Source organism: Otolemur garnettii, unplaced genomic scaffold (assembly GCF_000181295.1).
Source record: "Otolemur garnettii isolate 467f Iridium unplaced genomic scaffold, OtoGar3 scaffold00052, whole genome shotgun sequence".
Lineage (NCBI taxonomy): Eukaryota > Metazoa > Chordata > Mammalia > Primates > Galagidae > Otolemur > Otolemur garnettii.
In genome coordinates, this window is record NW_003852447.1 from 7,307,993 (window position 1) to 7,321,256 (window position 13,264).

Below are 13,264 nucleotides of genomic sequence, written 5' to 3' on the forward strand. Positions count from 1 at the left end.
TGAATCAAATGTTGAGAGCATTGCACTGGTGACCTCTAGTGGTCTTGCAGTTTTAAAATTACCTGTTGTCTAATACTAATAAATGGCAGGTAATTCTCATGTGATAATTACATGTTGATTGGAATTCAGACTATGTATAAAAAGTAGTCCCAAGTGATTGATTTTATCTTTATTCAAAGGAAGTAAAGCTATTCTTGAAAATCAGCAATAAGATTTGTTACTCAGAATTTTCAAAGGAAATTAAATGTGAGAACCAGTTTATGGAAGTTAATTTTTGCCTTTTCAATGTTTGTAGTAATGAATTTCAAGTTAGTCACCTACTCAACCTACTCAACCTATATTCTTAAAATCAAAATAATTATAAACAATAAAATTTGTCTATTAGAAGATTTAAATAAAAAACCTGAAATTTTCATTACTTTAAAAAGTCCTTTATTGAAGGAAACACATATGTATTTCATTGTAGAAGCCTTTTCTTATCTAAAGGACTTAGGTCTCTTTAGTTTTTCAATAAAAATACACAGTAATCGCCCTGTTTTCCTGTATCTGTGGGGATTGGCAGATTCTAGATAAATGTAGTTTCCAGTTGCTTGAGAGTTACTTTTTTTTTTTTTTTTTTTTTGAGACAAAGTCTCACTTTATCACCCTTGGTAGAGCGCTGTGGCATCACAGCTCACAGCAACCTCCAACTCCTGGGCTAAATTCTCTTGCCTCAGCCTCCCGAATAGCTGGGACTACAGGTTCCCATCACAATACCTGGTTATTTTTTTTGTTGTTGCAGTTTGGCTGGGGCCTGGTTTGAACCTGCTAACCTCGTTATATGGGGCCAGTGCCCTACCCACTGAGCCACAGGTGCCACCCTACTTTATTTTTTTGAGACATAGTCTCATTCTGTCACCCTGGGCAGAGTCCTGTGGTGTCATAATAGCTCACACCAACTTCAAACTCTTGGGCTCAAACTATCCTCTTGGCCTAGCCTCCAGGTAGCTGAGACTACAGGTGCCTGCCACAACACCTGGCTAGTTTTTCTATTTAGTAGAGACAAGGTGTTGCTTTTGTTCAGCTAGTCTTGAAATCTGGAGCTCTAGCAATCCACTGCTTTGGCCTCTCAGAGTGCTAGGATTACAGACGTGAGCCATCTTGTCCAGCCTAGAGTTTCTATTAAAAATAGGCCTAGCTAATTTTATATCCCATACTGTACCACATTACACCATAAATTCTGTATTGACTTGATATTAATATTAAAATACAATAATTAAAAGCAAATTAAGACACATAAAGAAAAACTTCACTTACTGTATAATAAAACAGCTTTACTGTATTATTAAACAGCCTTATAAAGGTAGTGTACAATTTTAGTGGAATGGCGATCAATACATTTTTCAACTTTTTTTTTTTTGCAGTTTTTGGCTGGGGCTGGGTTTGAACCCGCTACCTCTGGCATATGGGGCCAGCGCCTTACTCCTTTGAGCCACAGGTGCTGCCCATCAACTTCACTACCATATTTTTTTAACTTCAGGGAACAGAGAACTCAAGGGAGCCATGAGAATGACACACAGTGTCAACTTACAGCACATCACACCAAGTTTGAACTCTTTTTTTTTTTTTTTTTTTTTTAAGCTGGTCACATGCCAGTTGCTTGAGAGAACTGGTTGGAGCTTATTATACTTTTTATTTTTTTTTCCCTTAGTCTCTCACTTTGTTGCCCATTCTAAGGTATAATGGAATGATCATAGGTTACTGCAACCTCAGACTCCTGTGCTCAATTGATCTTCCTTCCTCAGCCTTCCTAGTAGCTGGGACTACATGTCCATGCTACCATGTCTGGCTAATATTTCTATTTTTTGTAGAGAGGAGGTCTCTCTCTTGCTCGGGTTGGTCTTGAACTGGCTGTAAGCAGTCCTACAGTCTCAGTCTCCAAAAGTGCCTAGGACAATAAGCATTAACCACCACATCCTCCAAAACATACTTTTTTGTTATTGTTGGTTTTTGTTTTTGGCTGGGGCTGCGTTTGAACCTGCCACCTCCAGCATATGGGGCTGGCACCCTACACCTTTGAGCCACAGGCGCCGCCCCAAAACATACTAAATAGGGTTGAGGGTTTTTTTGTTTGTTTTTTTGTAGTTTTTTGCTGGGCCTGGGTTTGAACCTGCCACCTCTGGTATATGGGGCGAGCACCCTACTCCTTGAGCCACAGACATGGCCTTTTTTTTTTTTTTTTGAGACAGAGCCTCACTATGTTACCCTGGGTAGAGTCACAGCTCACAGCAACCCCAAACTCTTGGGCTTAAGTAATTCTTTTGCCTCAGCCTTCCAAGTAGCTGGGACTACAGGCACTCGCCACAATGCTCAGCTATTTTTTTGTTGTCATTATTGTTTAGCTGGTCTGGTCTGGGTTTGAACCAGCCAGCCTGGGTGTATATCTAACACAAAGCCTGTTATATAACCTCTTAAGCATATTACTGGTATGTAGCTCACCTTATCCACTGAGCTATGGGCACCACCCTAAGGTTGAGATTTTTTAGAGAACCTTTTAAAATTGTGAAATATAATTTATGTACAGAAAAGCAAATAAAATTTAATTGTACAGTTTAACCAATCACAGTGTTCCTCAACTTACAGTGGGATTACATTCCCAATAAACCTACCATGAGTTGAAAGTCTTGAGAGTCAAAAAAAACATTGCATTTTTGTTTTATTTTTATTTATTTATTTATTTATTTTGAGACAGAGCCTCAAGCTGTCCCCCTGGGTAGAGTGTCGTGGCATCTCAGGTCACAGCAACCTCTAACCTCTGGATTCAAGCGAGTCTCATGCCTCAGCCTCCCAAGTAGCTGGCACCACAGGTGCCCGCCACAGTGCCGGGCTAGGTTTTGGTTGCAGCCATCATTGTTGTTTGGTGGGCCTCGGCTGGATTCGAACCCGCCACCTTAGGTGTATGTGGCTGGCGCCTTAGGCACTTGAGCCACAGGTGGTGAGCCAAAAAAAATGCATTGCATTTAATACATCTAACCTAAGGAACATTTTAGCTTAGCCTAGACTACTTTAAATGTGTTCAGAGTTGGGGAAAATCATCTAACACAAAGCCTGTTCTATAACCTCTTTTTTTTTTTTTTTTTTTTTTGAGACAGAGCCTCAAGCTGTCCCCCTGGGCAGAGTGCCGTGGCATTACAGCTCACAGCAACCTCCAACTCCTGGGCTCAAGCGAGTCTCCTGCCTCCGCCTCCCAAGTAGCTGGGACCACAGGCACCCGCCACAACGCCCGGCTATTTTTTGGTTGCAGCCATCATTGTTGTTTGGCGGGTCCAGGCTGGGGATTCGAACCTGCCACCTTAGGTGTACGTGGCTGGCGCCTTAGCCGGTTGAGCTATAGGCGCCGAGCCCTATAACCTCTTAAGCATATTACTAGTATGGGAAAAGATAAAAATTCAAAGTATAGTTTGTGCTGAATGCATAATGCTATTAAAAAGTAAAGAAAAATCAGGTGGTCCCTGTGGCTCAGTAGGTAAGGCACCAGCCCCATATACTGAGGGTGGCAGGTGCGAACTTGACCCCAGCCAAATTGTAACAAAAAATAGCCGGGTGTTGTGGTGGGTGCCTGTAGTCCCAGCTACTCAGGAGACTGAGGCAAGAGAATCACCGAACCCCAAGAGCTGGAGGTTGCTATGAGCTGTGACGCCACATCACTCTACCAAGGGTGACAAAGTGAGACTCTGTCTCTAAAAAATAGGTTAAGCCAAATCATCACAAGTCAGAAACCTTCTGCATTATAAAGAGAACAACCATAATACTATAGAGAGGTCCAAGAGATAGAACATTGCCAGCATCCTAGAAGCCTTAAAGTCTACCCTTTCAAATCAGTGTGCTTCCTTTCCCCATAGAGGTAACAGCTAGCCTTTAATAGTTACTTTCTTCTTTTTCTTTAATATGTTACCGGTTTAGTTTTGCCTAATAGTGAACTTTATGTGTATGAAATTATATACAACGTTCTTTTGTGACTTCTTTTTCCTTCTTATTCCTTCAGCATGTTGGTTCATCTGCATGTAGCTATATTTTGTTAATTATTTGACTGTAAGCATTTCATATGTGTACTATTCATATGAATGCACCACAGTTTATATTCTGGTTTATGGGTGCTTAGGTTGTTAGCCTTTTTTGACTGTGGTGAATAATGGGCCTGGAAGTATTATTTTACCATATCTCCTAACACATTTATTTATTTTATTTTATATTTTTAGAGACAAGGTCTTACTTTGCTGCCCAGCCTGGAATGCAGTGGTATGATCATAGTTCACTGCAGCCTCAAACTTCTGGGCTCAGGTGATCCTCTTCCATCAGCTGGGACTACAGGCATGTGCCACTATACCTGGCTAATTAAAACAAAATTTGTATTATAGAAATTGTCTTGCTGTGTTGGTCACACTGGTCTCACACTCCTGGCCTTGAGCAATCCTCTGGCCTCCGCCTCTCAAACTGCTGAAATTACAATCATGAGATACTACACCTGGCCTAATACTTGCATTTATATATGTTTTTCTGTTAGGTATTTTCCTAGGGAGTTTTGATTTTAGGGTGTTTATATGTTCATCTTTCACTGATAATGCAAAACTTTTTAAAAGACGCAATATCAGTTTACAGTTTCATAAGCAGTTTATGTTGATTCAAGTCTTTCTAAAACAAATATTATAGTCTTGTCATATTTTTAAAAATTTAGTCAGTTTGGTGTTGTGTTACATTATTGTATTTTTAATTCAATCTGAAATTCTGTACCATTACAACAAACTCTCCTTTTCTCTCTTCCTCCAATCCTTGATTGTTCTACTTTTCTGTTTTCTAATAATTTGACTCCTTGGAGTACCTCATGTAAGTAGAATCACACAGTATTTATGTTTCTGTGACCGGCTTTTTCACTTATTATAATGTCCTGAAGCTTCCCCCATGTTGTTGCAAATGGCGGGATTTCTTTCCCATTGAAGGCTGAATAAGCCTGAATTGTGTGTTTATGCCACATTTTGTCCGCTCATCTGTTGGTGAACGTTTGGGTTGCGTCCACCTCTTGGCTGTTGTGAGCAGTGCTGCTGTGAACGAGAGTGTGCAGATATCTATTCCACACCCTGCTTTCAGTTCCTTTGGATATAAACTCAGAAGCTGGATTGGTTGACTTACATGGTATTGCTATTTTTAATTTTTTAGGAACCTTTATACTGTTTTCTAGTGGTTGGAACATTTTGCACAAGGTTCCGGTTTTTTCATATCCTTGCCAACACTTGTTAATTAAGACTTTATTTTGAGCAGTTTTAATTTTATAGAACAATTGAGCAGATAGAATAGAGCTCCCCTATGCTCCCTCCCCCGACACTTTCCTTATTACTAGTATCTTGTATTAGTGTGGTACTTTTGCTACAATTAATGAGCCGGTACTGAGACATTATTATTAACTGAAGTTCGTTCACTTCATTCAGGTCTGTGGGTTTTTGGTAAACACATAATGTCATTTATTCACCACTTTAGTATCAGACAGAATCATTTCACTGCCCCTAAAAAAAGCCTTGTGCTTCATCTATTCATCTTCCTCCCCACCCTCGAACCTCTGGCAACCACTGTTTCTTTTGCTTTCTCTGTAGTTGTGCCTTTTTCAGATTGTCATACAGTTGGAATCATGCTGTAGTTAGCCTTTTTAGACTGGCTTCTTTCACTTAAATAATTCACTTAAGATTCCTTCAAGTCTGGGCAGTGCCTGTGGCTCAGTGAGTGGGGCGCCAGCCCCACCATATACCAAAGGAGGTGAGTTCAAACCCAGCCCCAGCCAAACTGCAACAAAAAAATATCCAGGCATTGTGGCAGGTGACTAGTCCCCGCTACTTGGGAGGCTGAGGCAAGAGAATTGCCTAAGCCCCAAAGCTGGAGGTTGCTGTGAGCTATGATGTCACAACACTCTACTGAGAGCGACAAACTAAGACTGTCGCAAAAAAAAAAAAAAAAAAGATTCCTTCATTTTTTTTTTTTTTATGGCTTGATAGCTCCATTCTTTCTTTAAAAATAGGCTTTTTAGAAGAGCAATTTTAGGTTCATAACAAAATTGAGAGGAAGGTATATCAATTTCCTTTGTAGTCCCTACTCCCCCACATGCATGGTCTCTCCCATTGTCCTACACCAGAGTGGACAATTTGCTGCAATCGGTGAAGCTACTTTGACCCATTATTATCCAGAAAAGTCCATAGCTGGGTGGTGCCTGTGGCTCAGTGGGTAGGACACCAGCCCCATATACTGAGGCGGGGGGCGGTTTGAACCTGGTCCTGGCCAAACTGCAACAAAAAATAGCTGGGTGTTGCGGTGGGTGCCTATAGTCCCAGCTACTCTTGAGACTGAGGCAAGAGAATCGCCTAAGCCCAAGAGTTGGAGGTTGCTGTGAGCTGTGACGGCATGTCACTCTACCGGAGGTGACAAAGTGAGACTCTGTCTCAAAAAATAAAATTAAATTAAAAAAAGAGAAGTCTATATCTTACATTAGGGTTAAGATCCTCTCTTGGTGGCTCAGTGCCTATAGCTCAGCAGCTAGGGTGCCAGCCACATACACTGGAGCTGACAGGTTCAAATCCAGCCCAGGCCTGCCAAACAACAACTACAACCAAAAAATAGCCCAGCATTGTGGCGGGTGCCTGTAGTCCCAGCTACTTGGGAGGCTGAGGTGGGAGAATTGCTTAAGCCCAAGAGTCTGAGGTTGCTGTGAGCTGTGACGTCACAGCACTCTATGCAGAGCGCCAGTTTGAGACTGTGTCTCAAAAAAAAAAAATCCTCTCTTGGTGTTATAGAGTCCATAGGTTTGGACAAATGACATGTATCCGTTATAGTATTGAAAAGTCTCACTGCTCTAAAAAACCTCTGTACGCTGCCTCTTCATTCCCTTTTCTTACCCTGTGATCATTTCAGTGTTTCCATAGTTTATCCTTTTCCACAATGCATCTAGTTGGAATCATACAGTATGTAGCCTTTTGAGATTAGCTTCTTTAACTTAGTACTATGCATTTGGTATCCATGTCTTTTCATGACTTGATAGCTTGTTTCTTTTTAGCACTAGGTAATATTCCCTTATATGACTATGCCAGTTTCTTTATCCATTCACCTGTAGAATATCTTGATTGCTTTCGTGTTTTGGCATTTATGAATAAAGCAGCTGTAAACATTCGAGTGGAGGTTTTTGTGTGGACGTAGAGTTTCAACTCATTTTGAGTAGGTACCAAGAAGTGTGATTGCTGGATCATATGGTAAAATATGTTTAATTTTGTAAGAAGCTGCCAAATGGTCTTCCTAAGTGGCTGTGCCGTTTTGCATTCTCCCCCATCCCTCAGTAATGAATGAGAATTCACTTGTTCCACATCCTTATCAGCATTTCGTGGTGCCAGTATTACGGGTTTTATCTATTTTAGTAGATGTGTGCCTTGTTTTAATTTGCTAATTTGTATTTCCCTGATGCCATACAATGTTGAACATCATTTTGTATGCTTATTATTTTTTTTAAGAGACAGAGTCTTGCTTTGTCTCCCAGGCTAGAGTGCCGGGGGATGGTCATAGCTCACTGTAGCCTCTAATTGCTGGGCTCAAGCAGTCCTCTTGCCTCAGCCACCTGGGGCTAGAATTAAAGGCTTGTACTACCATGCCCAGCTAATTTTTTAATTTTATTTTTTGTAGAGATGGACGTCTTAATCAGGCTGGTTTTCATATGCTTATTTGCCATCTGTATATCTTCTTAGGTGAGACGTCTGTTCATATCTTTTGTCCTGAACAGACAAAATTGGATTGTTAATAAGGGCTAGTTGTTAATAAAAGTTGTTTAAGCACTTCTTTGTATATTTTGAATGTGAGTCCTTTATCAGGTATGTGTTTTATAAATATTTTATCCTAATCTATGGCATCCTTTTGATTCTTTTAACAGTGTCTTTTGCAGAACAGAAGTTTCTTAATTTTAATAAAATCCAATTTACCAATATTTTTATGGACTGTGTTTTTCACATTGTATTTGAAAATTTATCACCAAACTCAAGGTCACTTAAATTTTCTCATGTGTTATCTTCTTAACAGTTTTACAGTTTTCTGTTATACATTTAGATTTATGCTCCATTTTGAGTTAATTCTTTGTTCTGTGTCTAGATAAGTATTTGTTTCATATTGATATCCAGGTCTGTATCATGTGCTGAAAAGACTATTCTTTACTCCTTTGTCAAAGATCAGCTGGACTGGCCAGACACAGTGGTTCATGCCTGTAATCCTAGCACTGTGGAAGGCCAAGGCAGGTGGATTGCTTTACCTCAGGAATTTGAAACCTGCCTAAGGTAGAAGGAGACCCTGTCTCTAAAAACAACTGGACATTGTGGCAGGTGCCTGTAGTCCCTCCCAGCTAATGGGGAGGCTGAAGCAAGAGAATCACTTAAGCCAAGAGTTTGAGCTGTTGAGCTGTGACACCACAGCACCCTACCCAGGGTGACAGCTTGAGACTCTGTCTCAAAAAAATAAAAAATAAATAAAGTGATTGGCCCAGCGTGGTGCTGCACCCCTGTAATCCTAGCACTCTGGGAGGCCAAGGTGGGTGGAACGCTTGAGCTCACTAGTTCGAGACCATCCTGAGCAAGAGCCCGTCTCTACTAAAAATGAAAAACTGAGGCAAGAGGATCACTTGAGCCCAAGAGTTGGATGTTGCTGTGAGCTATGATGATGCCATGGCACTTTACCAAGTTTGACAAAGTGAGACTCTGTGTCTCCAAAAGAAAGAGAAAAAGAGAGAGAGAGAGAAAGAGGAAGGAAGGGAGAAGGGATCATGGAATCATGTCATGTTACCTAAAAGAGAAAGTTTGGTCAACCAGTTTTATGAATTCTATCAAATCTTGCCGTCATGAGTAAAAGTGCAAAAGTTTGCCTTTATTGTTTTCCTTTTTCAGTTCCCAGTGTGTTTTAAGAGTAAATGAAAATAATGCATCTTTTATACTTTTAGGCCCGGATAGCATTTCTACAAGGAGAAAGAAAAGGTCAGGAGAACCTGAAGAAGGATTTAGTAAGAAGAATAAAGATGTTAGAGTATGCATTAAAACAAGAAAGGTATGTGCCTCATTTTCCTATATAAATAAAGTAAAACAATGGTATTCTCATTTATACCATTTTGCAATGTATTTGACAGCTTTCTAAATCTTTGCTCAAATACAAGATGATATTTCAGTTAGGGAAAAGAAAAGGAAAATGAGATTAAATAGTTAAATTGAAATCATGCGTTTTGTGGCTTGGCACCTGTAGCTCAGTAGCTGCTAGGGCACCAGCCATATACCCTGCAGTTAGAGGGTTCGAGTCCAGCCTGGGCTGGCCAAATAACAATGACAACTACAACCAAAAAAAAAACAAAATAGCTGGGCATTGTGGTGGCTGCCTGTAGTCCCAGCTACTTGGGAGGCTGAGGCAAGAGAATCACTTCAGCCCAAGAGTTGGAGGTTGCTGTGAGCTGTGATGCCACAGCACTCTACCCAGGGTGATAGCTTGAGACTCTTGTCTCAAAAAAAAAAAAAAAATTCATGTGTTATGTTATAGAATGTAAATTTTGGAATTAAAAAAGATGAAGGAAAACATGTTTTTCGCTTAGATATAGGTTTTACTTGGAAAATATACCTTTTTTTTTTTACTACTTACTGCATAGTTTGGTATATTCTTTAGTGTTCTTTGCAGATGACATTTAAAGAAACAGATTTTTATATAATATTTTGTTATTAATGTATAGCAGTAGTCACAAAAGGAAAAAATTATTTTTTAACCTGTATATTATTAAATTTTCAGGGCAAAATATCACAAATTAAAATATGGCACAGAACTGAACCAAGGTGATTTGAAAATGCCAACCTTTGAATCAGGTAAACTTGAAGCTTCTGTTACTTTTTTTAAAGGTAACTTTTATGTAGCAGACACACTGTCTTTATACCATCTGGCCTTAATAGCATTAATTAGATAGATGATTGACTATTGTAAACTATTTAGAATTTGGGGACGATATTAAATGAGTAAAAGTCAGTGGTTTCTCAATGCTAAACTTACTTGTCCTGTTTTCCTTGCATTAAAACCTGTATAAAATTGTGGGTGTGTTTTTGGTGGTAATTGGAGCTAGAAGGTAATGGAGTAACTTTTTCGCCTGAAGAATTCTTGTCCCAGGCTGTGTAAGCTTTTTTATTATTAAAAAGTCCTGTTAGGCTTGGCACCTGTGGCTCAAGTTGCTAAGGCACCAGCCACATACACCTAAGATAGTGGGTTCAAATCCAAACAACAATGAGGGCCCGCCAAACAACAATGAGGGCTGCAACCAAAAATAAAAAATAAATAACCGGGAGTTGTGGTGGGTGCCTGTGGTCCCAGCTACTTGGGAGGCTGAGGCAGGAGACTCGCTTGAGCCAGGAGTTGGAGGTTGCTGTGAGCTGCGATGCTGTAGCACTCTACCCAGGGGGACAGCTTGAGGCTCTGTCTCGAAAAAAAAAAAAATCCTTTTAATCTGGAGAAGTTAACTAATTAACTCATTTTAGTCCTAAAGATAAAGGAAATTTAACTGGGTTTGGTAACTACAGAATTAGCCAAATAAAGATGAGCAAAGGAAAAAATAATCCCCAGTTGCTTTGCTCTTTACAAAAGAGTGAGTGTGGTAGTGGCATCTGATGAACAATTATGCGGTGGAGGGAGACACTGGAGATAGGAAAGGACTAACAGCTTAATGCTAATTTTAGGACTGTGCATGATTACAATTTGAGTGGTAAAGAAGTGCACAGTATTTTGATTAGGATTTGGGAATATTATTAGCAATATCTTAATTCTCAGGCTATATTTAGAACTTAGTTCTATACACATTTTTGTCAGTGCAGTCACATTAAAGGCTATACTGTTCTTGGTTGCTTGTTACTAAGACAAAAAAGTCTTACTTAGATATACAGTTTTCCATATCAGATCAAGTCAAAGCCTGTGTAATTGGACATATAAAACTTATACATGGATTCTTAAAGTTAGGTGTTATAGTAAATTTTAAAAATTTAGTTAGTTGGTTTTTAGTTCAATATTAAGTACTGAGAACTTGGCAGAGAAACATAAACTATATGGATTTGTTTATTTTTTGCCTTTTTTCAGTTTTAGCAGTAGAACCATTTATTATTTCTTCCAAATTATTATCATATATATGAACTCAAGAGACCAAGATAGGAGTGACATAGATTTTCTTTTCTTTTCTTTTCTTTTTTTTTAAGAGACAGAGTTTTTACTTTGTTCGGTAAAGTGCTGTGGCATCACAGCTCATAGCAACCTCCAGCTCTTGGGCTTAGGCTATTCTCTTGCCTTAGTCCCTATCGCTGGGACTACAGGCACCCGCCACAATGCCTGGCTATTTTTTATTGCAGTTTGGCTGGGGCCAGGTTTGAACCCACCACCCTTGGTATATGGGGCCAGCACCCTACTTACTGAGCCACAGGCGCTGCCAACATAGATTTTCTTTAATGTGACATTGAGTGGTTATAAAGGCTCATTTGAATGTGAGGAAACTATATTATGAGCTCCTTGGAAGAGTAAGCATAAGTAATGAAGGTCTATATATTTTGAACTTTTTTTTTTTTTTTTTTGAGACATAGTCTCACTATGTTGCTTGATAGAGTGTTATGGCATCACAGCTCACAGCAACCTCTAACTCTTGGGCTTAAGCAATTCTCTTGCAGTAGCCTCCCAAGTAGCTGGGACTACAGGCGCCTGCCGCAGCGCCCAGCTATATTTTGGTTGCAGTTGTTGTTGTTTAGCAGGCCCGGGCCAGGCTCAAACCCACCACCTTCAGTATATGTGGCTGCTGCCCTACTCACTGAGCTACAGGCATTGAGCCTATAATTTGAACTTTATTTACTACAGTAGTCCTATTACAGTTAGAGGGAGTACAGTGCTTCAGTAGTAAATCCTTATGGATTCAGAACTTTTCTTTGACTCATTTTCCTTTTAGTATTGCCAGACCAGTCAAAATAAGCAAACACTTTGTAGAACTGAGGGCTTGATCTATAATATGAGGATAAAGGCTAGTTACGTATACACTGTATCTAGAATAGAGGTCAGAGTTGGTTAGCTGCTCAGTGCAGCAGTTACATAAAGCAAGCTCATTAGCAGATAAATCTTTCCTGCCCACAGTTGAAGTTGTAATAAAGTCTGTTTTTATTTGTATAAACTTTACTATTAAAACTTCCTCAAGCTGAGGAATAAAATAACATCAAAGTAGCTTACTGAAGATATAATAACAGCAAAGTGAAATATTTTTACTCATATAGAAAAACTATTCAGGATGTTTAGTGGAAAATAGCTGAGTGCAGTAGCTCAGGCTTATAATTACAGCATTGAGGTAGGAGGATTGTTTGAGGGCCATTTGAGACAAACTTGGGCAGTGCAGCGAAACCTGTCTCTAAAAGAAAAAATTAGATGTGCATGGTGGTGCACACATACATCCCAACTATTCTGGAGGCTAAGGCAGGAGCCCAAGAGTCGGGGGCTTCAGTGAGTTATGGTCATGCCATTGCACACCAGCCTGGGGAACAGAATGAGACCCTGTTTTTTTGGGAAAATTAAGAATAACAGCAATAACTATTCAAGGATGTCTAGTGGAAAACAAAACAAAGAGACTGACAAAAATATGTCATGCAGATAAAATGGTATAAAATTATTTACATCAAATTATGTATGTATGTAATATTAAGTGAAACAATGTTGCCTTTTATATACCCTCAAATAATAAATGTAAAAAAGAAAATATGCAAAATATTGATTTAATAGAAGTGCAAGATATGCAAGTGTTTATTTATATCCTTCTCTCATTACAAATACAGAGGGTGCCAAAAATATATGTATACTTTTTAAGAAAAGAAAAAGCTGTAAAAATTGTAATACTCAGTATACTCATAAACTAAGGTGACCAGATTTTAACATTGGTAAAGTGGGACACCATTGGGGGGTGGAGGGGTGTCTTGATTAAAAATTTGGTCTATATGGAGCAACAAAAATTTTTATAGAACGCAAAAATAGTATTGTAATATATTTTTAAAATTTTAACATAAGTACAGTTTACAAATATACATTAAAGAAATTATGTATAGTATTATTTTATTTTATTCTTTGGCATATTTCTCATTTGAGTGAATTTTTTTTTTAGTAGATTGCTCTCGTTGTTTAAAAGGTCATGAAATTTTTCACAAGAATTTGTTAAATTATATTTCACACATAAAATGGCTTT

At 39.0% G+C, this 13,264-nt stretch overlaps 1 protein-coding gene across 5 annotated transcripts in view; it reads left to right on the forward strand.

Annotated features, from left to right (window-relative positions):
- The window catches only part of STRN3 (striatin 3), a 114,000-nt gene that overhangs the window by 38,076 nt on the left and 62,660 nt on the right, over positions 1–13,264 (forward strand). For all 5 annotated transcript variants that reach the window (XM_023514400.1, XM_023514402.1, XM_023514401.1 and 2 more), the window contains exons 2-3: positions 8,987–9,090; positions 9,814–9,887. In XM_023514400.1, the coding sequence (XP_023370168.1) occupies positions 8,987–9,090; positions 9,814–9,887 (178 nt within the window). The remainder of the gene's footprint in view (positions 1–8,986; positions 9,091–9,813; positions 9,888–13,264) is intronic.